At 50.1% G+C, this 26282-nt stretch overlaps 1 protein-coding gene and 1 non-coding gene across 2 annotated transcripts in view; both read left to right on the top strand.

Annotated features, from left to right (window-relative positions):
- The window catches only part of EP400 (E1A binding protein p400), a 129931-nt gene that overhangs the window by 56684 nt on the left and 46965 nt on the right, over positions 1-26282 (top strand). The window contains exons 16-30 of the mRNA XM_031650941.1: positions 3893-4029; positions 5708-5877; positions 6189-6363; positions 6475-6611; positions 10322-10508; positions 11380-11546; positions 13180-13349; positions 14212-14454; positions 17272-17436; positions 19037-19195; positions 20831-20925; positions 21402-21673; positions 23081-23283; positions 23367-23536; positions 25320-25516. Coding sequence (XP_031506801.1) covers positions 3893-4029; positions 5708-5877; positions 6189-6363; positions 6475-6611; positions 10322-10508; positions 11380-11546; positions 13180-13349; positions 14212-14454; positions 17272-17436; positions 19037-19195; positions 20831-20925; positions 21402-21673; positions 23081-23283; positions 23367-23536; positions 25320-25516 — 2647 coding nt within the window. The remainder of the gene's footprint in view (positions 1-3892; positions 4030-5707; positions 5878-6188; positions 6364-6474; positions 6612-10321; positions 10509-11379; positions 11547-13179; positions 13350-14211; positions 14455-17271; positions 17437-19036; positions 19196-20830; positions 20926-21401; positions 21674-23080; positions 23284-23366; positions 23537-25319; positions 25517-26282) is intronic.
- LOC116269062 lies at positions 24568-24702 on the top strand. The gene has a single exon (XR_004176381.1). It is a non-coding gene; the product is annotated as a small nucleolar RNA SNORA49 (small nucleolar RNA).

Raw genomic sequence — 26282 nt, forward strand, 5'->3', positions numbered from 1 at the left:
CGCATCCTGGCTCACTGTATCCTTTTCGTGTTACTATGTGCACGCCTCCTCTTGTCCCTCTTGCCCCTCTTGCTGGATTTCACCTGTCAGTGGGGCAGCGTTTCTGATCCACCGCTCGGGTTCCTTAGGGAACGGGCCTGGGTACCCTGTGGGGGCTCAGCCTCTGCATGGCAGCCCCACCTGGTTCTTCACCCTCTTGACACTTCTGACTGGCACACAGGTTGTGTAGGCCCTCTGGCCTCCTTTCCAGTCTTTAGAGTCAGCTCCCTGTTCACTGCCCTTCCTATCTTGGCTTTTAGGTCAGGTGCCCACCTTAGTCTCCTGCTCTGTGCCTAGCTGCAGAAGAAAGTGTGACTTGTGTCTCTAACACAGGACAAGGTTTCACTGTTCTTGCTCTTGTAAGAGAAATGTTCAGTAAACATCTTGGAATGTGGTTCCCACTGTATGTTCCAGACTTAAAGCAGGCTTTGCTATTCCTGCAGAGAAGAGGGGATGTGGCCTCATCTTCATATTTGAGCTTTGAAAGTAAAGATGGGCCGGGCGCGGTGGCTCAAGCCTGTAATCCCAGCACTTTGGGAGGCCGAGGGGGGCGGATCACGAGGTCAGGAGATCGAGACCATCCTGGCTAACACGGTGGAACCCCGTCTCTACTAAAAATACAAAAAACTAGCCGGGCGAGGTGGCGGGCGCCTGTAGTCCCAGCTACTCGGAGGCTGAGGCGGGAGAATGGCGTGAACCCGGGAGGTGGAGCTTGCAGTGAGCTGAGATCCGGCCACTGCACTCCAGCCTGGGCGACAGAGCGAGACTCTGTCTCAAAAAAAAAAAAAGTTGGACGTGTTTAAATTAGGAGGGGCAGCTTAGGGAAGTGATGACCCCATGGGTGCTCTGGCTGAAGGCTGTGTGAAAAGAAATGGAGCACAGTGGGCTTGCAGTGGGGGTCTCAGTCCAAGTAGTTTAAGGAGAGAGAGGCAGGGCTCAGGGTCCCTTCAGCTCCGGAGAGGGTTTTGTTTTTTGTTTTTTTTTGAGATGGAGTTTCACTCTCATTGCCCAGGCTGGGGTGTAGTGGCGCGATCTCGGCTCACTGCAACCTCCGCTTCCTCGGTTCAAGTGATTCTCCTGCCTCAGCCTCCCAAGTAGCTGGGACTACAAGCACTTGCCACCATGCCCGGCTAATTTTTTTTTTTAATTTTTGGTAGAGACAGGGTTTCATCATGTTGCCCAGGCTGGTCTGGAACTCCTGAGCTCAAGTGATCCACCAACCTCAGCCTCCCAGAGTGCTGGGATTACAGGCTTGAGCCACCGTGCCTGGCTCTTTTTTTTTTTTTTTTTTTAAGGCACTGTTGCCTAGGCTGGATTGCAGTGGCATGATCAGGGCTCACTGCAGCCCTGACTTCCCAGACGCAAGTCATCCTCCCACCTGAGCCTCCTAAGGAGGAAGATCACTGTGACTGAACAAAAAACTGGCTAATTTTTGTATTCTTGATAGAGATAGGGTTTTGCCATGTTGCCAGGTTGGTCTTGAAGTCCTGGGCTCAAGCAGTCTGCCTGCCTTGGCTGCCCAAAGTGGTGGGATTACAGGCATGAGCCATCATGCCCAGCCTGAAAGTAGCCTGTGCTTCTAAAACTAGGGGATTGTATTTTGTCAGTTGAACAGATGAGTGAATCATTCAGCGTTCATTCATCTGCTCCTTACGTGATGGCTGTCACAGACCCCAGGCACTTTTCTAGGTCCTGAGGGTGCAGCCCTGCTTTCAGGAACCCCACACTGGTACAGATGAACCTTGAAATGGACTGATGACCCAGCATAGTGACAGGATCCTGGCCAGCTGGGGCAAGGTGGCAGGGAGATGGGGCACTGGGGGTGGGAGCTACAAATGCAGCTGACATCCAGGAACACCACCGAGGCCAGTGTGAGGGCAAGAGGGTATGAGGGGACGGTGGGGGATGAGTATAGAAAGATTGGAGTCAACCACGATAGAGGCCTAGCAAGCACTGGAGCTGATGTGGCTTTGCCTTAGTGTGTGGTCTGCATCAGTGCAGGTGCTGGTACAGGTGTCTGCCCAGGCTGGAGAGCAGTGGTGTGATCCTGGCTCACTGCAACCTCAGCCTCCTGGGCTCAAGTGATCGATCCTCCTGCCTCAGCTTCCCAAGTAGCTGGGAATACAGGTGTATGCCACCATGCCTGGCTAATTTTTTTTTTTTTTTTTTTTGGAGAGATGAGGTCTTACTATGTTACCCAGGCTGATCTCGAACTCCTGGCCTCAAAAGATCCTCCTGTCTTGGCTTCCCAAAGTGCTGGGATTACAGAGATTGTCTTGGCTTCCCAAAGTGCTGGAATTACAGAGAGTACAGCTGTGAGCCACTGTGCCTAGCCAGCTTTTCTTTTCTTCTTCTTTTTTTTTAAAATCTTGTTTTTTACTGGGGGTTAAAATACCATCTGGATTTGATTTGTGTTTACTTACTCCTTGGATTGTGTCTTTTTTTTTTTTTTTTGAGGTGGAGTTTTGCTCTGTTGCCCAGGCTGGATGAGTTGCAGTGGCATGATCTCAGCTCACTGCAACCTCCGCCTTCCAGGTTCAAGTGATTCTCCTGCCTCAGCCTCCTGAGTATCTGAGATTACAGGCGCACGCCACCATGCGCAGCTAATTTTTGTATTTTAGTAGAGACGGGGTTTCACCATATTGGTCAGGCTGGTCTTGAATTCCTGACCTTGTGATCTGCCTGCCTCAGCCTCCGAAAGTGCTGTGATTACAGGTGTGAGCCTCCGCGCCCAGCTGGTTGTGTCTTTTAAAGAGTTTATTGTCCTGTTATATTTTTTTCTTTGTGACACTTCTGTTCATATCCTTTGTTTATTTTTCTATTGGGTGGTTCTTTTCCAGGATCAGCAGGAATGCTTTGCATATTAGCAGTAATGGCTGTAGATGGATGTGTTGTAAATACTTGTTTAAAGTCTACTAAGTCTGTCTTGTAACTTGGTTTATGTTTCATTTATAGCACAGAAGTTGAAATTCATATGTATTCCTCTAATAATCTTTAAAAACCTTAGTTTTCTCGCCAGGCTCAGTGGCTCTTGCCTCTAATCCCAGCACTTTGGGAGGGCAAGGCAGACGGGTCACCTGAGGTCAGGAGTTTGAGACCAGCCTGGCCAACATGGTGACAACCCATCTCTACTAAAAATACGAAAATTAGCTGGGCATGGTGGCGTGCGCTTCTAATCCCAGTTACATAGGAGTCTGAGGTAGGAGAATCACTTGAACCTGGGAGGCAGAGGTTGCAGTGAGCCGAGATTGTGCCGTTGGACTCCAGCCTGGGTGACAAGAGCAAAACTCCATCTTAAAAAAAAAATCATAGTTTTCTGAAGAAGGAAATTTGAAACAATGTTATTTTAGGATGGTTTGGATGTGCCCTCACTAAAGCTTGGGAAGCAGTGATGGGCACAAGCCCTTGGCTGACAAAACACAATTTAGACACCTGCTGCATGGTCGCCTGGCTTGTGGGAAGGACTTGAGCAGGGTCTGGGGCTCTCCGTCTGTGAGTCTACTTTCTAAGTGTTGCTCATTCCTCCGGACTCTTGGAGGAGCTCGAGAGCGGTTTGAATGAACACCAGCGTGTTCTTGGGACTGCTCATTCAGTGTGTGTCTACCGAGGTCTCCTCTGAGCCAGGCTTGCTGCTTGTGCAGCAGCACCCTGGGGGCCAAGGAGCAGCTTCTGGGCGGTGTGCTGGCTCCAGACGAATGCACTGGTTCCCCCCAAGTCTGCCTCAGTCGTGTGGTGGTTCGTGTCACACGTACTCATACTGCATACTGAGGAAGCGTCTCTGGTCAGACACAGTGCTAAGTGCCTGGACATGACAGATAGTTTGACGTGGAAAATTCTGTTTTTTCCTTTGTAGGTAATTGGGGCCCCCATCTTGTTGTTGTGAGAAGTTGTAATATACTCAAGTGGGAGCTTGAATTGAAACGTTGGTGTCCCGGGCTCAAAATCCTCTCATATATTGGCAGTCACAGAGAACTCAAAGCAAAGAGACAGGTATTTTTTTTTAAACATAAAATAAAGCTAAACAGAAAGCCATCTTAATTTTTATAAAAGACACATTAAAAAATGTGAAGACATGCTTACTAATGTAATTATTAAAAATCACTCATTCATGAGTTAACAAACCTTTATGTTGTTCCCCTCGAAAGCATAGACAGTACCGCCTCGGCCTGGCCGTTCCCTGCGAGAAGGGCCACACCCTCGCAGGCCCAGGTGTGCACAGAGCTCAGTGTCATTGCCCAGAAAGTGGGGCAGTTTCCTCCGGAAATGGTCTTCTCTGGGGCAGTGCGGCACTTTTCCCTGGAGGCCCTGCTGACTTCCACAGGCACAGAGGAGAAGCTGGGTGCCCCCAGATCTGAATTTAAAACCCATGGAAACATTTGCACAACGTGCCTAATAGATGACGTTTCTGGAACAAATTTTAACTTATTAAAAATTTTTGGCCGGGCGCGGTGGCTCAAGCCTGTAATCCCAGCACTTTGGGAGGCCGAGACGGGTGGATCACGAGGTCAGGAGATCGAGACCATTCTGGCTAACACCGTGAAACCCCGTCTCTACTAAAAATACAAAAACTTAGCCGGGCGAGGTGGCAGGCGCCTGTAGTCCCAGCTACTCGGGAGGCTGAGGCAGGAGAATGGCGTAAACCCAGGAGGCGGAGCTTGCAGTGAGCTGAGATCCGGCCACTGCACTCCAGCCTGAGTGACAGAGCGAGACTCCGTCTCAAAAAAAAAAAAAAAAAAAAATTTTCTCTGCCCTATAGTTTCTAGTACTAGGTCACTAAAGGTAGATTCATCACAGCTTTCCATTGAGTAAAACGTTTTGGACCATTAGACGACATTGTGTTGAGTAGTGTTTACAGAAAAAGTGAGCTTTCAGTAGTATTTTCTTTTTTACTGTTTTAAGTCTGTTTTTGATGTTATTACAAAATATCACAGACTGGGTAATTTGTAAGTATAGACATTTATTTCTCACAGTTCTGGAGGCTGTGAAGTCCAAGATCCAGATGCCAGCAGATTTAGTGTCTGGTGAGGGCCAGGTTTCCGCCTCCCAGATAGGGCCTTGCTGCTGCATGTTTTGGAGGGTACCTGGCGGAAGGGATGGAAGGGCAAAAGGCTCCAGGCTGGTTCCCTCCAACCCTTTCCTACTGCACAAGCTCATCCTTGAGAGCAGGGAAGTGTCCACTTCCAATACCACTACCATGGGCGTTAGGTTTCAGCATGAATTTTGGAGGGAACACATTCAAGCCATAGTTCTGTGTCTGGCTTTTAGTTTGTTTTTAGAAAGCGTATAATGCAGTCAGTTGCAATACAGATGTTGACATCTCTTATTTTTCTGAGCACACTTCCCCTTGTTTTGATTAGATACTAGAAGAGCTCGCCCTGCTTCAGGATCCTCTGCTATAATCTCAGTATTTTCCAAATGGTAATTGTCAGCGCCTGCAGAATAGCTTCTTAATTTGTCAACGAAACTGCTTTAGACCCCTAGAGGAAGAGATAAAAACATAAACGCAGCCATTTTCTGTGCGGTAATAGCAAGTTATTTAAAAAAGCGAATAGAATTATAGGTGGGAACGGAGTCACTGGGTGGAGAGCTTTGGGAAGCGTGTGTCCTCAAGGTGGTTTTGGAAGACAGTGGAGTGCGAAGGCACTGAGCTATCCTGTCTGTGCTGCAGGAGTGGGCCGAACCCAACAGCTTCCACGTCTGCATCACGTCCTACACGCAGTTCTTCCGGGGCTTCACCGCCTTCACACGAGTGCGCTGGAAGTGTCTGGTCATTGATGAGATGCAGCGTGTGAAAGGCATGACTGAGAGGCACTGGGAAGCGGTTTTCACCCTGCAGAGGTCTGTGTGTTCCGTGCTTGTCATTGAGTGTTCTTTGCTGTTGATGTAAAAGGTTCTCTTGAAGAAATCTGCGTAATTGCAGACACAAAAAATGGCCTTTGAGCTAGAGAATTGCTTTTCATCTTCATCCCAGCACGTGGGCCAGAAAGCCCCAGAGCTGGGTCAGTGCAGCTCCCCTTTTCAGTCATGTGCACGTTGACATTCACAGTGTCAGATAACTGTCCCTTTTCTCACACATTGTCTGAGAAGACGCTGCTGCATCCAGCCCCGTGGCTGGAGAATTCCAGTGTTGTCTCTTGTCCTGTTTGCAGCCAACAACGCCTGCTTCTGATCGACTCGCCGCTGCACAACACCTTCCTGGAGCTCTGGACCATGGTGCACTTCTTGGTCCCAGGGATCTCCAGACCCTACCTGAGCTCCCCTCTGAGGGCCCCCAGTGAAGAGAGCCAGGATTACTACCATAAGGTGGTCATAAGGTTACACAGGGTAGGTTGGGCTCTGCCATTTCAGCTCAGTGATTAAACGTGTATGCCTCATTGTAAACGTGTTACAGCAGCATTTTTGGAAAGAAAACAGTAAACAGTTTTTTATTTTCAGGTGACACAGCCATTTATTTTGAGGAGAACTAAGAGAGATGTGGAAAAGCAACTGACAAAGAAATATGAGCATGTTTTGAAGTGTCGCCTTTCTAACCGACAAAAAGCCTTATATGAGGACGTTATCCTACAACCCGGGTGAGTGTGGACTCTGGGCATGTGCCCCCTTCGCTGTCCCTGCCTGTGAGGGACAGAGGCCCTTTCTGTGGCCTCAGCAGAAAGCTCCTTTCCGTAAGGATTGGGTGTCTGGAGCTGGAGGCCGAGGTGCCCTCTTGGGGGCAGCAGACTCTGCGGCCTCAGGTGTTTCCAGGCTCATGCTGGCCCTGCTGTACTTCCTGTCTCAGAAGCCCCACTCCTGTGTAGCTGCCCATGTGTAGGGTGGTGTCCTGGTGCTGCTCTCTGTGTTGCCCAGAGAATTCTGTGAATTTTAGTTACCATTCATCTGGGAGAGACAATGATTGAGCAGCTCGCCTTCCCACAGCCAGCCTGGAGGCCCCAGAACTTGGGTCGGCTGCGGCCCACAGGAGGTGGCACGCTGCTGTCTGCGGCGCAGTGAGCGGGGTGTTGCATGGGGTGGAATGTGCCATTCAGCGCACACCATGTGATGGCTGGCTGCTGTGCCTCTGCAGGGACGTGCTGGTGCCGGAAGCTGTGCCCCTGGAGTTGACACAGTGTGAGGCCCCCCTTTGATCCTCTGAGGTCGTCAGATGTGCATGGTTTTGGTCTGTCTGGCTTTCCAGTTTTCTGAGTTTAGATGAAAGAAACACAAAAAACCCTGGAAATCAAGTTTTGGAGGATTTGAAATTTATCTGTGCTTAGTCATCACAACTCAGTCTCTGCTGGGGGTGTGGCCATGAGGCAGTGCTGCAGGGTTACCCCCTACCCCATGCCACCTCAGTGTCCCTCACAGGCCACAGTCAGACACACCTGGATCAGCGACCCCACTCCTCCACCAGCCACGTGCTCATGTGCTCCCCTCCTTGTGGGGAGACGACATGGGGACCCTGGTGAGGTGCTGTGGCGGGAGCAGATGCCAGGCGATCGTGTGAGTGTACTCCATGGCCATGGGCACAGCAGACTGTGGTTTGCAGAGATTAGGGGTGAGCCCATGTTAGCCACACACGCACACCCCCCACCCCCCGTCCTGGGTCTCCCTCTCTGTGCCTCATCCTCTGCTCTGCAGCCGGAGGGCGTGCACTCAGGGGCTTGCCAGCATTCTGTGCATGTGCACGTGGCGCCTGGGCACCCTTGAGAGGAGGGTGACTATGAATGCAGCTTAAACCTGGTGAGTGAAGATTTCAGGAGGGAAGGTAAGTGTGCATGATGACTGTGGAATTTCTCAGTCCTTCACAAATGACACAGTACAACCGTCCTTTCTCCAAGAGGAAGGGCAGCGGAGCAGCACCTCACTCCACACCGTTAGTGGCGAGACTCTCCGGGCATTGTAGAAACTTTGTACGCGTGGACAGAAAACGCTTTGCCACGTTGCTGAAGCTCTGGTGTCAGATTTTTCAGTAGAATACTGAAATCAGCCTGTGCCAGCTTTGGTAACACACTAGTTGTCGTTTGAGTGGAGAGGACTCACAACGTATGCAGGGTTTGGGCGCCAGCGTGTCAGGGAGGTCACGTTGACCACGCCCTGCGTACAGGGACCGTCTCAGGGAGTCTGACCCGTTGCCCTTCTGGGGTTGTGCCCACGCAACAATTGACCACGCCCTGCGTACAGGGACCGCCTCAGGGAGTCTGACCCGTTGCCCTTCTGGGGTTGTGCCCACGCAGCATGGTTGTTTGCCGTCAGGGTTGCAGTGTCGTCTGAGGTGTGAGAGGCTGGCAGCCCTGGGACCTGTAGGGGGAAAGCATGTCTTCTTCTGCTGGGCTCAGGCTGGCTGTGTGGCATCTGCTCCCCGGGCGGAATGGCAGGAGAGCACTCGGACTTCTCATGCACGTTTTCCTCTTTCTTTCCGAGACTGTGAAATCAAGCTATAGTGCATTAGGTGTGCGCACGCCTCGCCCCCCTAGAGCACCTGGTAATCAAGTGTTTGGGGCGCTGTCTGGTGCTCGACGGGATCCTCGGGTGGTCCAGGAGCGTCCTGTCCTGGTCAGCTTCTCCCTCTTGCAGGGACCGTGCCACACCCGCTGCCGTGAGGGCAGCGCCCGTATTTCTGTACCGTGAGCTCCAGAGCTGCCAGACCAGACTCCCTACCTGCCCAGACCACCCTGCACTTGTGTTGGCCTCTCCTGGTTCCTGTTAGCCAGGGCGAGTTGCCTTTCTGTTATCAGCCCGTCCATGTGGGCTTTAAGTCCCATCCCTTCTCCGGAATCATCCATCTTCTCAGCCATTGTTTTTGAAGCACGTGCTGTGCCCCGGCCCTTGTGCATGTAAGTCCTTCCCTGGCCTCTTTTCCTTCCCACCGCTGCTCTCCAGAGCCAGGCTCGCAGGAGCTCTCCTGATGCTTGTCTCCATTTTTCGGTCTCCACTCATTTCTCAGCCCCTATGCAATGTGCTTCTCATGTGCCAACGCCTAGCTGTGTGGGGACTCAGGACTCCAGGCATCGGCTCCCCTGTGGAGCCCTTCTGCTTGGGTTTTTGTTTTCGTTTTTTTGTTTTGTTTTGTTTTTTTAAAAATTTTTCTTGAGATAGCGTCTCACTCTTGTCACCTAGGCTGAAGTTCAGTGGCACGATCTGAGCTCACTGCAACCTCTGCCTCCCAGGTTCAAGTGATTCTCCTGCCTCAGCCTCTCGAGTTGCTGGGATTACAGGCATGCACCACCACACCTGGCTAATTTTTTTTTGCATTTTTAGTAGAGACGGGGTTTTACTATGTTGGCCATGCTGGTCTCGAACCCCTGACCTCTAGTGATCCGCCCACCTTGGCCTCCCAAAGTGCTGGGATTGCAGGCGAGCCACCACACCGGCCCTAGTTGGGTTCTGTGGTGCGTGCTGCTGCCTTGGCCTCCCAAAATGCTGGGATTGCAGGCGTGAGCCTCCGTGCCGGCCCTGGTTGGGTTCTGTGCTGCTGTCATGGTGGTTTCTGTCACCTGCGCTTGAGCTGACCCTTGAGCTCCTCACATCCAGCATGGCAGAACTGAGTTCGTGTTTTCCCAAACCTGGCTCCCTCCCTGGTGTTCCTGTTTTAGGGTGTGCGTCACCATCAACCTAGTTGTTTGGGTTGGAAATTTGCCATTGCTCTCTCCTCCCTTCTCTTCCCATGAGTCTGCCATCTCTCTCCAGACCAGTTACCTGTCGTCACTGTCACCCTGGTTTCCTCCCTCAGGCTGCCTGGTGCTTTGTGCTCACGCCAGAGGGCTACTCCCTACCACGGTCCCATTTCCTGCCCAGCCCTGGTCCCAGTGTGCGTTGTAGGTCCTTCTGTCTGCCCCCTTCACTGGGTGGTAAGACGCACAGGGCATGGACCTGGGCCCTTGTCTGTCCCCGCGCACCGCCTGCAGGGCCAGTGCAGGACCAGGCGTCAGAGCTGCCAAGCGGGTGTGTGAGGGGCTTTGCTCTGCTGCGCTCACCCTGCCCCTCACTTTGCTTATCCCCCTCGGCTGCCCCCCACGTCTCTTTGAGAGCATTTGCTATGATTGTGAATGAAGAATGAACTGGAGTGGCTGTCTCTGGTCAGCTCTGGTGGGGCGGTGTCACTCTAAACGAGGATGGCGAGCAAGTGCAGAAGGCCCTGCCTGGGACGTGGACGTGAATGGCCACTCTGTCTAACTCAGTAAACGGACCAAGAAAAATCTGCTTCTGCCCACCTTTCTGGAGTTGAGACAGTTGATCGTGAGGGTGGGAATATGTCCATGTGCCATTTGGATTGAATGCTTCATGCTTCTTCCTCCACGGGCAGCACTCAGGAGGCCTTGAAGAGTGGACACTTTGTCAATGTCCTCAGCATCCTCGTGCGGCTGCAGCGCATCTGCAATCACCCTGGGCTCGTCGAGCCCCGGCACCCAGGCTCTTCCTATGTGGCGGGGCCCCTGGAATATCCGTCCGCATCTCTAATCCTGAAGGCACTGGAGAGAGATTTCTGGAGGGTAAGTGGAGGATCCAGAAAGCGGAATCACTGTTGGATGTCTTTTCCAGGCACATTATAGATAAAACCATTCTTGGAAATGGTTCTCAACCAGCTCTTCTTCTGCAGTTGCAATTGCAGCTCTGCGATACATGGCACTGTCTAGCGGCACTGATGGCTTGCCACCCCTTGCTGGAGTGTTCCACCTCCGGAAGTTTACCCGAGGGAGGCAGGCCCACAGAGTGCAGAGATGCAGAGGGCAGAGATTCACAGAGTGCAAAGATCCACAGAGTGCAGAGGTGCAGAGGGCAGAGATTCACAGAGTGCAGAGGTGCAGAAGGCAGAGATTCACAGAGTGCAGAGGTGCAGAGGGCAGAGACTCACAGAGTGCAGAGGTGCAGAGGGCAGAGGTTCACAGAGGGCAGAGGTGCAGAGGGCAGAGGTTCACAGAGGGCAGAGGTGCGGAGGGCAGAGGTTCACAGAGGGCAGAGATGCACAGAGTGCAGAGGGCAGAGGTGCGGAGGGCAGAGATTCACAGAGTGCAGAGATGCACAGAGTGCAGAGATTCACAGAGTGCAGAGGTGCAGAGGGCAGAGGTTCACAGAGTGCAGAGATGCACAGAGGGCAGAGGTGCGGAGGGCAGGCTTTCTTGGCGTTGTGTGGATTGTGGCCTGGGAGAAGTAGCTGAGCACGCACGGTGCATCTGCGGAACTTCACCAAGGGCATGACAGCACCTGTGTATTGGCGTGGAGGAGGGTCTGCTTGCCGAGTGGCCATTAGAGGGGGCGCATCTGGATGCCCACGTTAGGGCCCTGCCATAGAAATCAGTTTTGATTCTTAGGTGCTTTTTATGCCACTTCATGCAGCAAGACTTTTTTTCTTTTTTTTTCTAGGAAACAGATCTTTCTATGTTTGATCTCATCGGCTTAGAAAATAAAATCACTCGTCACGAGGCAGAATTGCTGTCTAAGAAGAAGATGCCACGGAAACTCATGGAGGAAATCTCCATTTCAGCAGCCCCAGCAGCCCGACCAGCAGCAGCAAAGCTGAAGGCCAGCAGGTGCGTGCGACCCAGAGGCAGCAGGGAGGGTCGGCTCCCAGGGTCCCCGCAGCTGACCCAGGTCCACGCGTGGTGAAAGAAAGGCTGCTAATGTACTTGGGTTATCTGCTGCTCTTGGGACCTTGCTGATGTCCTTGGCTGTGGTACGTGTGGCTGTGCAGATGCCTTTTAGGCTGTGTGGTGCAGTGCAACTACTTGTCTCCCTGAGCAGCAACCTCCTTGATCGTCTTCGTGGCAGTTTTAGGGTAGGGTGGGTGTCAGGGCTGCATTTAACCTGGTACCTCCTGTAGTGGAGGCTGGTGTGGCTGGACCACACGTGTCGTGAGTGTGGCAGGCAGAGGGCTGCACCCCCACCGTGATGTCATTGTCTTACAAGTGACATGTGAATGATTCTGAAGTGATGCTTTTGCCAGTGTCGCGAGGCTGGGAGGGACAGACATGTTAGATGATTAAAACAAGATATAAATGACTCGTAGTCTAAATCTAGCAATTGGAAGTATCCAAAATCCTATGCTTAGGTTAAAAAGGAAAGGAAAGGAGAGAGGCGTTTGGAGATGAAGGGGCCGGTTCTGCAGACAGGTCTTTCTTGTTGGCACTTCTGTACTTGGCTTCACTGGGACTCTGAGTGGATCACCCTCCCCTCGTCAGTGCCAGAGGTTTCTGCTTAGCTTGAGGGGCCACGACCCAGCAGGCTGCTCCTCAGGGAGCCTGCAGCCCTCAGTTAAATGAACAGCACCCATTCTAGTGGGTGCTAGTCTGTATTTTTAAAATGGCTTTTTACAAAAACGTTTATAAAAGTTTTTAATAGAGACAGGGGTCTCACTTTGTTGCCGGTCTGGTCTTGAACTCTTGGGCTCAAGGAATCCTCCTGCCTCAGTCCCCCAAAGTGCTAGAATTACAGGTGTGAGACCACACGCCCGGCCTAAAAATGACTTTTGATGGCCATCTCTGCCTGTTACGTTGTATAGGGGTTTTGAAAATGGCCAGTATAGTTCCCAGCTTAAAGTGGGCACCGTGGCTCATGCCTGTAATCCCAATGCTTTGGGAAGCCAAGGTGGCAGGATCTCTTGAGCCTAGGAGTTGGAGACCAGCCTGGGCAACATAGTGAGACCCTATCTCTCCAAAAAAAAAATAGTACAATCCAGGCGTGGTGGTGCACACCCATATTCCTAGCTACTTAGAGACTGAGGCAAGAGGATTGCTTGAAGCCAGGAGTTTGAGGCAACAGTGAACCATCACTTGTACGGCCACTTGATCAGACTTTTGTCAAGTTGATGTTTCTCCTCACTCCCCTTAGCCCTTGTGCTATAATAGATGTGTTGTTTTCTAATCTACATTGATACAATTGTGAAAGTTAAAACAGCTTTCATCCTTATATTCCCAGGAATCTGGGCAGATGTAACATACCACTTTGGTGTACTTAAGTCTTGTTAGCCACTGCTACCGGGCTCGGGGGGAGCTTACCTAGGGCAGTACTTAGGCGTCTTTCCCTTCCCTCTGTAAACTGCACTCTGGGTGCTGGCCCCTGAGCTGGCTTCCTGTGGGCAGCGGTGAACCCCGGCTCCTTGAGATGGCCTGTTCTCTCTGTGGTCTGATGCTCTGTGTCTTCTTGCCTGGACCAACGGGCATCTAGGTTGTTTCAGCCTGTGCAGTACGGCCAGAAGCCCGAGGGTCGCACCGTGGCTTTCCCCAGCACTCACCCGCCCCGGACGGCAGCCCCCACCACAGCCTCTGCTGCTCCACAGGGCCCGCTTCGAGGACGGCCGCCCATCGCCACATTCTCTGCCAATCCGGAGGCAAAAGGTAGACTTCACGTAGTTGTCTGCTCTCCGCCTTATGGAGGTTTTTGTGGGACAAGTTCATGGCACTTTCTTCTTGCGCCTCTGGATGCGGTAATCGTCCCCAAGTGGGAATAGGCACCACCTGCTGGCTTTCTGAAGGTGCCTTGTTGAGTTCTTGATGAGTTTTAGACTTTTTGATGGCTGGTAATGGATGTTTTCCCTATTGAAGAAATTTCACTCCTAGGTTAATAAGTGTTGATCTGTTACTGACAGCCACTGGGCAGGCTGTTTCTGTTGACAAGAGGCGCATGCGTGCAGTAGTCTAGGAGACTCCTGAGAACGTCTGCTCATATTGTATTTTGTGCTGTCACTTGAACTTGATTATTCTTTTGAGGAAGGATAGAGTAGAAAAGGTCATCAAAATAGTTAAAAGTAGTATTTCACCACGTGGCCAAAGGGGCCCTCCACACCATGTCCATCAGGTTTTCTGAGCTAAAAATAAATGCGGAGACCTGCATTGTTGCCAGCGTTCTCTATAGAAATATGAGTGGAAGCTCTGTTGATGTTTTTTTGGTGTGTTTAGGAAATAGTTTCTAATTGATACTAATGTTTGGTTGGGCTGACTTCTAACAGTTTCTGTTTACTCTGAGAAATGTACCGCGTAGAGTACTGTAGCTCAAGTGAAGATAATTAACAACATGTAAAATTACGTTTCTCTCACTCTATAAACTATATGGCCCCTCCTTTTTTTTTTCCTTAAGAGGGGGCTTCTCATTTGAGAGACAGTGTGAAATGTTTATTTTATTTCTTTAAAATTCGGTTTAATAATGTATTTTATTAAGAACCTCTAACAGCTTTGCACAAACAAACCTTATCGATTGCAGCAGCAGCAGCCCCGTTTCAGACCTCTCAGGCTTCCGCCAGTGCTCCACGACACCAGCCCGCCTCGGCCTCCAGCACAGCCGCTAGCCCGGCCCATCCTGCGAAACTGCGGGCCCAGACCACAGCACAGGCCTCCACCCCAGGCCAGCCCCCGCCCCAGCCCCAGGCCCCCTCGCACGCGGCCGGGCAGAGCGCGCTGCCTCAGAGGCTGGTGCTCACCTCGCAGGCCCAGGCCCGCTTGCCTAGTAAGTGGCCTCACCTTTCCAGGTTTCTGCCATCTCTCTACCCCAGAGGAGTTGTGTTAAGAACACGGGGATGTAGGAGGAGCCTTGCTGTCCACTCCTGTGTCTTTCCCCAGCCCCATGCCCAGCGCTGCCTCTCACCAGTGCAGCCACCTCCGGCATGAGTCTAGCAGGGAGCGCCTCTGCGGAGGCCGCGTCCGGCCTTCTCCTGTCTGTGCTCTCTCTCCTGACCCCGCCATCCAGCTCTGCTTTCCTGCTGCGCTCACTCACTGCTTTGGTGCTGTTGTCGGCACTTCCCAGTGTTAGCCCCGGCCTTGTTCCACACAGCCACACAGGTGCACTCTGGGGGAGCAGATGCTCCTAGAGTGACAGCGACTGCTTTTGTTAAGGTCACTTCCTTGCCAGTCATGTGAACAAGCTTTAGGTTCCTAAAAAACATTAGCTCTTTTTAATCTCTCGCCTGTTACCAAACTTAAACTTGGGATGAATAATTGCTCAATCAAGATAACTTGTAACAATTTAATGACTTAAAAAACACAGTTATTAATTTTTTAAATACAGAACATTTTGCTGTGTCCAGTGGGATTAGTATGTTTTCAGACCTTACATGTACCCTATTCATTCTGTGGTGGAAATTATCCTGACTTAAAGTATTATATTGTTTCTCAAGTGCCACCTCAACTCCTTTTTTTGTTGGTATAGCCAAATTGCGTGGAGGCCTTTCTGGAAAGATGGAGATGGGAGAGGGAGTGATGCAGAGAGACACTGAGTTCATACTAATTGTCTTTCCTTACAAATCTCTCTCTCTCCCATTGCCCAAAAATAAAGAGTAATTGTCCTAGTTAATTGCCCTAAGGGAGAAAGCAGTTGCATATGTTACATCTTTATCAAACTAGACACTGTCTTGCGTGGGATGAAAGTCATGTTGGTGGTTGCCAGAGGAGCTGTTCTTTGGGAGATCTGTAAAGTGAGCAAAACTGCTTTTCCTGTGGGTCGGTTCTCACCTGTGTATGGAGCAAGGAGGATTGTTGGGAGATTGACACTTCTCTGCACAAATCTCTGTCTTCTGTTTCCATTTTCCCCTCCTTGTTCACAGTTATTCTGTGGGCAAGATGCCTCTAGACATTTTTCTAGTCTCTTACTAACTGTTCTTTTTATCATATCACTAATAATTCTGGCATGGATTTTCTTGGGAAGAACATTTAGACTCAAGTATCAACCATTGGGAAATAAATCTTTAAACCTGTTGTTCAGTAGTAGCCAGAAGGTAATACCTTTTTGAGTTGGGGGCATATGACCACGTCTGAGTTATGTTTTTTCAAAAAAAGGGTTTTAAGCAACGCTAAGTTTTACTTTTTTTTTAAAACAGTAAATGTTATAGATTGACTTTTACCGTCTAATTCAAATTAGTATGAAGTTTTATATCTTCAGGATTTTTTTATGTATGTGATATATTTATGTATTTAGAGGCATTGCTAGATCTTGTAGGTGCTGTAGCTCACACCTGTAGTCCCAGCTACCTGGGAGGCTGAGGTGGGAAGATCACTTGAACCCAGGAGTTTGAGGCTGCAAACTCAAATTATATATTTGAGCTATAATCCTGCTACCACACTCCAGCTTGGTTCATAGCCAGACCCTGTCTCTCACAAAATAAATAAAAATACATTCCTAGATTTTGGAGAGTTATGGGTGTAACCGAAGCTAGTTATTTTTTATATTTGTGAAGATACAATCTCTCTTTGTGAGCTAAATTGGATAGGTACTTTCCACATTTATAAAGTTCTCTAAAGTTTAGGTTCATGTGTGAGTTTCCAAGTGTATTACAAATAAATTTCTGCTTTTTTTTTTTTTTTTTGAGGTGGAGTTTCACTCTTGTTGCCCAGGCTGGAGTGCAATGGCCCAATCTCAGCTCACTGCAACCTCTGCCTCCCGGGTTCAAGCGATTCTTCTGCCTCAGCCTCCTGTGTAGCTCAGATTACAGGCGCCCGCCACCATGCCTCAGCTAAATTTTTTTTTTTTTTTTTTTTTTTTGCATTTCTAGTAGAGATGGGTTTTCACCCTGTTTCCAGGCTGGTCTCGAACTCCTGCCCTCATGTGATCCACCCAACTCAGCCTCCCAAAGTGCTGGGATTACAGTCATGAGCCACTTCATGCAGCTGATTTCTGCTGTTTTTGATGTTTGCTGCTTTTTTATTGTTTGGGTAGAAAAGTAAAATATTCCTTAATAGCTTCCTTAATATTATCAATATCTGATATCTAAAATCCCTACCAATTATGGTTAAGTAAAGTTAACCATTAAAATCTGACATTTTGGCCGGGCGCGGTGGCTCAAGCCTGTAATCCCAGCACTTTGGGAGGCCGAGACGGGCGGATCACGAGGTCAGGAGATCGAGACCATCCTGGCTGACACGGTGAAACCCCGTCTCTACTAAAAAATACAAAAATTTAGCTGGGCGAGGTGGCGGGCGCCTGTAGTCCCAGCTACTCGGGAGGCTGAGGCAGGAGAATGGCGTAAACCCAGGAGGTGGAGCTTGCAGTGAGCTGAGATCCGGCCACTGCACTCCAGCCTGGGCGACAGAGCGAGACTCCGTCTCAAAAAAAAAAAAAAAAGAAAAAAAAATCTGACATTTTGTTTTCTCTTTTTAATGAAAATAATTATTTTTAAAAAGTTGTAGAAAACACTACCTGATAAACATTTCAAAATGTGGTGCTTCAGTTTATGATAGATGGTCATTATATACAAGAAATGATTGTCAATATGACACACCCAAATTTTTTCCAAAATGATCTGAATTCACCTTTTCATCTCCGTTTCAACAGGTGGCGAGGTAGTGAAAATAGCTCAGCTGGCATCCATCGCAGGACCACAGAGCCGCGTGGCTCAGCCGGAGACGCCGGTGACACTGCAGTTCCAGGGCAGCAAGTTCACCCTGTCGCACAGCCAGCTCCGGCAGCTCACGGCGGGCCAGCCGCTGCAGCTGCAAGGTAAGGATAAGGAAGAGAGAGCACTTGACGCTGAAATTGACAAAAGCGCCTCACCGTGAGCCCTGCTGCCCGCAGGCCTGCTTCTTGCATGTACGCTTCAGGCTTTTCCCTGTGTCCAATGATGCGTCTCATGGTTCGCGGAGGACCGACCCAGCGAGACGCCGTTCAGCAGCCACTGGGCTGCCTGCGCTTGACGCGTGTCAGACAAACAACAGGCACGTTCGTTCCCAGCATCTGCCCTTTGAAGAGAATTTCGTATTTTGTAGATCAAAGTAGAAATATTTGGCCAGGTGTGGTGGTGCTCTCCTGTGGTCCAAGCTACTCGGGAGGCTGAGGTGGGAAGATCACCTGAGCCCCAGAGGTTGAAACTGCAGTGAGCCAAGATCGTGCCACTGCACTCCAGCCTGATCACAGAGTGAGGCTCCCATCTCTAAATAATAGATAAGTAACAGAAATATTTGCTGCTTTCTAATATAGGTGTGAGACAAATTGTCCCCAAAACACCACAGGATTAGTAATTTTATGTATGAGAAATCATTTTCTTCTATCAACAGACTTAATTTTAACTCCCAGACCCAAAGCCCAGACCTTTGGTGAAGAGCAGTGTGTTTATATAGTAACTGCTCTTTAAAAAAAGTGAGGGAGAGGAATTGAGTGGTGCCTTGTCCTGGTGGTGGGATCATTAGCTCACTCTGTTTTAGTTTAGGGTTCAGGGAGCACCCACAGCAGCCCCGGCAGCCGCCTTCCCCCTCCTTCCTCGACAGCAGCCTTAGGGGCTGCCTCCCTCCCACCCCCACACAGCAGCCCCGGTGGCACCTTCCCCCACCTTCCCTGACTGCAGCCTCAGTGACCGCCCTCCCCAGTGCTTTCCTCATGATCGCTGCCTGTGGTATTTGTCAGGGTGGAAGGTTTTGTCATTAGTGGGGTGAGCCCACTGACCTCCTTGGAGAGAGACACACATCTCAGCAGAACAAGGCCTGCCACAGAGAAACGATTCAGTTTGGTTTACTTCCTTTTTTTTTTTTTTTTAAACATTTTTTTGGCCCACAGAGGTGGGGCCAATTGGTAACATCTCTGATGGCGGCCAGTTTTCATAAAGTATGACATGGGAAACTATCTCCAGAGTAAAAGAAGTCAGAAAGATGCAGTCATACAAGATCCAAAGTGGCAGCCTCCTTAAAAAGCAGCAGAAAAGCCACAGGCATCTGGGCTAAAAACAGGGTTTTGTTCCATTTCTTCATTCTCCTTGACTGCTGTCAGGAGTGACCGCGGTGATCTGGGAGTGAGGATGTCCAGCTCAGTACCTCGAACAGCACAGCAGGTCCTCAGCAGCTGTGTGTCACACACCTTCCGTAAGGGACAGAGGGTAGATGGCCTTTTCTTGACATTGAGCAAGAGACCTTGCCTCTTAGTGTGTCGTCATCCACTGTTGGTGATGGGTTGCCACTTTTCTCATGGTGACTGAACTTTGCATTGATTTGTTTGTTTAGATTTGATTTTCAGTTTGTCGACTTACTTTGTACTGTTTGGAAGTGCCTGGAGTGTGTGACTGTGATGTACACGTGCCTGTTATTGACACCTAGCGGACCTATGATTGCAGGCAGCGTCCTCCAGATCGTGTCCGCCCCCGGGCAACCCTACCTTCGAGCCCCTGGCCCCGTGGTGATGCAGACCGTGTCTCAGGCGGGCGCTGTGCACGGCGCCCTGGGAAGCAAGCCCCTGGCCGGCGGTCCCAGCCCTGCACCCTTGACCCCACAAGGTAGGGTGCTCTGAGCAGGAGGGAGACTTGGCTTGGAAGCTTCTTTCTCTTCCATCTAAGGCGAGTGGAAGGCATTCATGTGTCTTTGACTGTATCTCAGAACAGCACAGTCTAGTGTGTGGCCATCTCTGATTTCTATAGATGTGTCATTCAGCCTGATTTATTTTCTTTTTCTTGTGCTTTCAAAGGTATTGGTTGGATATAACCAGCCTCCACTGTCCTTAGGGTTTTGTTTTGTTTGTGTTCTCACAAGAAATTTGGAATCATGAGAAATCTTGCTTGTTATTTGCCATCACATTCAGTGTGCTCAGTCTCCCCTGGGAGCGGGACCGTGTGGCCGCCCACGCAGGGCCTGGTTCTTTGTCCGGCCCGAGCTGCCACTCCTCATCCTGTCTCGCCACCTGCTTCACCTCTGAGTCTTCACTTTGCCCCTGCCTTGGCTCTGGGTCTCCCTGGACATGCTCTGTCATGATGTGGTGTGTCCTCTGGAACCCAAAGACCCGTGGCGGCAGCTGGGAGCCTAGAGGGGTGAGGCTCTCTCCTTGGGATGGAGCCCTTGTCCTGGTGGCTGAGTGATGTTTGTTCAGTTCCAGCCCCACCTCTGCATAGTGGGCAGTAATGTTGGGTGGGCCACTGCCAACCTGTTAGGCTCTGTTAGGCATCAGAGGAGGCTGCGAGCCTGGAGTGGGGAGGGGCCATGGCTTGTTCTCCAGTCCTGTTAGCGTCACCCAGCAGCAGTCCTGCATGCCAGCGTGGTCAACAGTTCCACTCGCCAGGTTTTGCCCCTACCCCCAGAACCAGGCATCTTGGGGATTCCAGAACCAGCTGCTGCACCCTTCTTCGCGGGCTGATGAGTCACTGTCCTGTGGAAGCCCTCCTCAGCTTCAGAGACCCCAGTACCAACTGGAGTCCTGGACCCTGAGGGTCTGAGCCCAGACACCCCTACCCCCAAGTGCTGAGTTCTGACAACCTCAGCCTCTCTCCCCTTGTTTTCCCCTAGGGTGACTCTTAACCCCTGGGCCCCTTTTCAGCACTCAGACACCTCTTTGACCACATCTTTGTAGGAAAGTCTGCCACACTAAGTGGCATGGCTTCTGCCTTCCTCGTTGGCCCTGGCTGGTAGCTGGTGTCATGTCAGGAGCAGCTCCGGGGAACGGATATGAAACGGGCACTGGCTTGCTCTGTTGCAGTCGTGAGGACTGGGTGGACGTCCTGCCAGGGCTGGGCTGCTCATGGCAGGCAGAGGCCTCACAGTTATCAGGCTGTCACCTGGGCTAGGAGGTGGCCACTTGCTGATGGCAGTGGGGCACCCAGGGCCTTGGAGGTATGCTAGGATGCTTCTGGGTGGCTCTGGAGTGCTTCCCAAAGGAAAGGGATAAACTCCTGGCTCCATTCAGCTCCAGTCATGGCCTGGGAGCCAACATGCTTCCGTGGCAGATCTAAAGCATTTAAGTTTGAGCCATGCACATTCCAGCCATGTGCTGGTGGAGGATGAGGCCTTGGGGACATGCTGTTGCAGAATGACTTTCTGCGGAGTGTGCTGGTGGAGGGCGAGGTTCCATGGAGCATGCTGGTGGCAGATGAAATCCTGCGAACTTGGCGTTCCTTTTCACCTCTTCCTTTATGCATTTGTAGTTGGCGTTCCGGGCCGTGTGGCGGTGAATGCCTTGGCTGTGGGAGAACCTGGAACGGCCTCCAAACCAGCTTCTCCCATTGGAGGGCCAACCCAGGTAAGCACCTGAGCTTGAGACCCTGGTGCATGTGGACAAGTGGCTTTCCAAGAGCTGCTTGTTGTGTTCAGTTGTGGTATTTAAAGGCTCCTGTGAATCCTCAAGTTATGTTACTGAATTCTTATTTTAAAACACAAATTTCCTAATACAAGAAATGCAACTGGACTTATGACTGCCAAAATCTCTTTTTGTATTTTTTATGTCCTTCTGCAAGTCTTCCTGGGCATTAGAATTACTCACTTGTGTCTTGAGAAATACTTCCCATCTTGACAGAGAAGAGAATGCTTGTGCTCTCTGCTTCATTTCCATTTCTGTTTCCTGTAGCTCTCGGCTGCATTTCAGTCTCTATTTCCTGTAACATAAGACCTTGGATATTGAAGTGGATCCCATACGTGGGAATTCCTGGGGGTTTGGTGAAGACGGTAACTTGTCGTTCTGTTTCTCAAGTAACTGTTTTTCATCACTTTTTGATAAAGGAGGAGAAGACCAGACTCTTGAAAGAGCGCCTGGATCAGATTTATTTGGTCAACGAGCGGCGCTGTTCTCAAGCTCCAGTCTATGGCAGAGACTTGCTAAGGATTTGTACCCTGCCTGGCCACGGAAGGGTACAGTGGCGTGGGTCCTTGGATGGCCGTCGTGAGAAGGAGGCCGGGCCAGCACACAGTTATGCTTCATCCTCAGAAAGTCCAAGTGAGCTGATGTTGACGCTTTGTCAGTGTCGAGAGTCTCTGCAGGATGTTATTGACAGGTACTGCAGACCTCGTGGCCTTTTCGGTGCTCTCTGGCTGCGTTGCTCCCCAGCAAGGCCCCTTCTTGTCTCGTGGATATTCATCTTATTCCCATCGGCTTCTCCCCACGCTGTCCCTTAGCAGTCTGTTTTGAAGTTACTGTTTGAGGTCTTCAGCTTTGGGGTTAGATGGTTTTATTATCTGGGTCTCAGTGCCAGGCACGGCTTCTGAAGGAAGTTGGCAGCCCTGGGGCAGAGCCACAGCACTGAGCTCACACTGTGCTTGGGGACAAATGACTGTGTTGCTAAGGACTTTCTCCATTTGATTCTTTCAAAACAATGACTGCATTAAAAGATCCTCATGAGTGAGTGAACGTTACATGATGACAAATATGTGCCAGAATTGAGCTCAGAACATGCGTTAATGGAGAGCAAATCCGAGCTCTGGTGGGCACGGTGGGCACCTGGCCACTCTCACTGAGCTTGCTTTCAGTAGAGCGCGTTACCCTGTTTGCAGTTCCACTCCCTGCTTGGACCCGGTCTCCAGGCTCTGCTTCAGACATGTTTTCTTCCCTTCTTTACAGCTGTTGTATTTCTCATAGTTGTATCCTGTCTACAAAGGGAAACCTGGCTTCTTCCTGTACCTTGGCTCAGCTCAGCTTTCAGGTCTACCTATTTCAGTGCTTTCAGATCAGGAAACAGAATTAATGGGAAAAAAGAAAACTGGGGGTGCTTCTCCAAGGCCGAACAAGCCACCTCTGGCTTCTCCTGGTCTAGGAGTGGCTAAGTCAGTGACCTTGGGCTCCTGGAGTTTTTCTTTCGAGTACTGGTTTGTCTTTGTGTGCTCCTCCCTCACTGAACATTTGACCATTCTTTCAGTTTGTATACAGTTGGGAGTGAGTCATAGCTGATGTCCATAGCAAGGGCCTTCTGGCGCAGGTGACCTCCACAGGTTGCAAGGTGGGCCTCAGGTTGGCTGTGCGATCTTCGCTATCTTGTCATTGTCCTAAAGATTCCTTCACCCTGAGTCTGGCCCCCGTCCTGGTGGCACAGTCTGTAGCAGTTCTAGGATCCACGAGACAGTGCACCTTTGTCCCAAACTTTCCAGCTGAAGACACACTGGAAAGAGAATGGCTCATCTCTGAACTAGTGCCTGCGGCCTAGGGAATCCACCCCCATTGATCGATCAGCCCTGGACTGTCTGAATTAGTCCCTAAGGTGGTGGTGGTTGGTCAGGACTGGTTAGGATCTGCCTCGTTGGGCCCCTACCCGTGTGCCAACAGCCACGTCCCCATGTGACTGAGTTGAGCCCTGCTGTTTCCTGGGACTTGGACTGCCGGAGGTCTCTGCCGCATCTTTTGGGAGCCCCCATGCTGGGTGAAGGTGTGTGGCTCCTGGTGGTGATAAAACATGCTTTCTGCTCCTCAGGGTTGCCTTCGTGATTCCTCCGGTGGTGGCAGCACCCCCGTCCCTATGGGTGCCGCGGCCGCCACCCCTGTACAGCCACAGAATGAGGATCTTCAGGGAGGGCCTGAGAGAGCACGCTGCGCCTTACTTCCAGCAGCTGCGGCAGACGACGGCTCCGCGCCTGCTGCAGTTCCCTGAGCTGAGGCTCGTGCAGTTCGATTCAGGTATGGGGCAGTTGGTGGTGTGGCCCATGTGAGCTGGGCTGGCCCTGGATGATGAGACACTCTTGATGTGATTCGTTTCCCAGGAAAGTTGGAAGCTTTAGCTATCTTGCTTCAGAAGTTGAAATCTGAAGGACGTCGGGTGCTGATTTTATCACAGATGATTCTTATGTTGGACATTTTAGAGATGTTCTTGAACTTCCATTACCTCACCTATGTAAGAATCGATGAAAATGCCAGCAGTGAGCAACGGCAGGTGAGAAGGACATTGCTTACCTTGTCCCTGATGGGTCAGTCACCGGTGTTTAAGGCCTGAGTGCTGTGTAAATTCAGTGGTCTCATGGCCCTTCTAAGTGAAAGGAGAAGGACTTAATGAGCCTTTGAACTTTCTTAAGTCTCAATCCATCCTTTGATATTTTTTATTGAAAGCCATGTTGTTAGGTAAATGCAGTCTTGATGTCTCAGAATAAACACTGGTGACCTGCAGTCATCATTAAGACAATAGTGGTGTACTTCAAGAGGTAACTACGGGGTAAAAATATGAAAACAATTCCAATCAATTTAGAATTAAAGGAAATACAAGTTAAGATAATATGCCCATTGTTTACTTACTAGATTTGCCAAGGCTGTTTTGATTCATCAGGCACAGTGAGTCAGACACTCTCATAGCCTGCCGTGGAGGCATAAACTAGTATAGTTCTAGAAGGCAGCCTGGCAGTATGGATTTGAACCTTAGTGGTGATGTATTTAGAACCCTTTACTTACATAACAACAAACACACCACGTGAGATCTGTCTGTAGAGTCGTCGTTGAAATGTTGATGGTAATCCACAGCTGGGAACAGTCAGTGTTCAGCAGAAGAGTGAGTGCATAAGGGGTTGTCCCTGGGCCCCGCGCCCCGGCAGCTTCATGAGCAGAAACCGTGCCCAGCATTCCATGTGGTGCGCTAGGCCCTTGTCAGCAGCATTTCAGAGCCAGCTTCAGTAGCATGGCCCCGTGTCCCCCAGATGCTGCCCTGTAAGTCACGCGACCTGCTTTATCTCACACACATGCTCATGCACACGCTGAAGAGGGCTAGAACGAAGTAGAGCAAAAGGTGGTTTAACAAGTTTTCTTGGTGATAGTCTAACAAATTACAGGCAGAATGCTTTGCAGGAAGAGAGATGTTCAGTGGTTAGGTTTCGTTTCCGGCACAGAAATAGTTATGGAAGAGAAGTATTCAAGTCATCTCCTTTCATGGTCCTCAGTGAGCTTAGAGGAACGTCCTTCACGGTTTTGTTTTTCCTGCTTCCTCAGCCTTACTCCAGGGGCTTTTTGTTGCCTGTAAAGTGCCCTGGCATTGCCTGAGGATACATGAGAAAGCACAAATCCCTCCCCAGTAAGACGCTGTTTTCTTTTGGGGCCTAAAGTTGAGCTGACAGTAAATGCAAGGTGGAATCTGACTTTTTCTTGTCACTCATGGCTGGTGTTACTTAAACCGTGGGTATGAGGGTGTTGGAGATGGGTGAGTGTAAGATGATGGTGGCTGCACGGAAGAGCCATAATACGGTGCAGGGACCTTGGTGTTGCTTTAACATGAGCCTTGTGTTGAATGGAATACAAACCAAGCAGTTTTGCTATGCGATAATTTCTTTTTCTTTCTTTCTTTTTTTTTTTTTTTGAGACAGAGTCTCGCTCTGTTGCCCAGGCTGGAGTGCAGTGGCGCAATCTCGGCTCACTGCAAGCTCTGCCTCCCGGGTTCACCCCATTCTCCTGCCTCAGCCTCCCAAGTAGCTGGGACTACAGGCATCCGCCACCTCGCCCGGATAATTTTTTGTATTTTTAGTAGAGACGGGGTTTCACCATGTTAACCAGGATGGTTTATATCTCCTGACCTTGTGATCTGCCCGCCTCGGCCTCCCAAAGTGCTGGGATTACAGGCGTGAGCCAGCACACCTGGCCTGCTATGGGATAATTTCTAATTGATAAATGGTGAAATGTGTCAGAGGTTTCCCAACATTTTCCAGGAATACTGACTCCAGTGTTTTGTTTCATCTTAGGAACTGATGAGGAGTTTCAACAGAGACAGGCGGATTTTTTGTGCCATTCTTTCCACTCACAGCCGTACCACAGGTATAAACCTTGTAGAGGCAGACACCGTCGTGTTTTATGACAATGACTTGAATCCAGTGATGGATGCCAAAGCTCAGGAGTGGTGTGATAGGATCGGGAGATGCAAAGACATCCACATATACAGGTGAGGGCCTGCAGGGACGGCCGTGTGGAAATGGAGTCAATGAGAAGCTTTACAGGAGGTATTGGTGCAAGAAGTACTAATGCAGAAACAAAAGGAAAAACTAAAGACAATACATGATATCTAATTTTAAACTAGGTTTCGTTTTCCTTCAGACAAATTTATGTTTCTGCTGTTTTATTTATTCCTCTTATTTATACTCAACATTTGCTTGAAATTGTAAGTTAGTGATGCTGCTCACACAAATCATCTTGCCGTCCTCAGTTTTTACACGTGGTACCTCTTCCAGAGTACCTCAGTCTTAAAAGTACGATTTAGGTTTTGGGTTGTTTTAATTATTATGAAGTAAAAGTTATCTGTTAGTAAAATGGCTGTTGAAAGAATGGTCAACACCTGTGAAAAGAAGAAAAAGAGAATTAAAATAGATTTTTTTTTTGAGACGGACTCTTGCTCTATCGCTCAGGCGGCAGTGCAGTGGCACGATCTTGGCTCACCGCAACCTCTGCCTCCCAGGTACAAGTGATTCTTCTGCCTCAGCCTCCTGAATAGCTGGGACTACAGGCGTGCGCCACTACGACTGGCTAATTTTTGTATTTTTAGTAGATACGGGGTTTCACCATATTGGCCAGGCTGGTCTCGAACTCCTGACCTCGTGATCCGCCTGCCTCAGCCTCCCGAAGTACTGGGATTACAGGCATGAGCCTCTGCGCCCAGCCAAAATCTATTATTATCTTTTTTTTTTTTTTTTGAGATGGAGTTTTGCTCTTGT

This window comes from Papio anubis, chromosome 9 (assembly GCF_008728515.1).
Source record: "Papio anubis isolate 15944 chromosome 9, Panubis1.0, whole genome shotgun sequence".
Taxonomy (NCBI): Eukaryota; Metazoa; Chordata; class Mammalia; order Primates; family Cercopithecidae; genus Papio; species Papio anubis.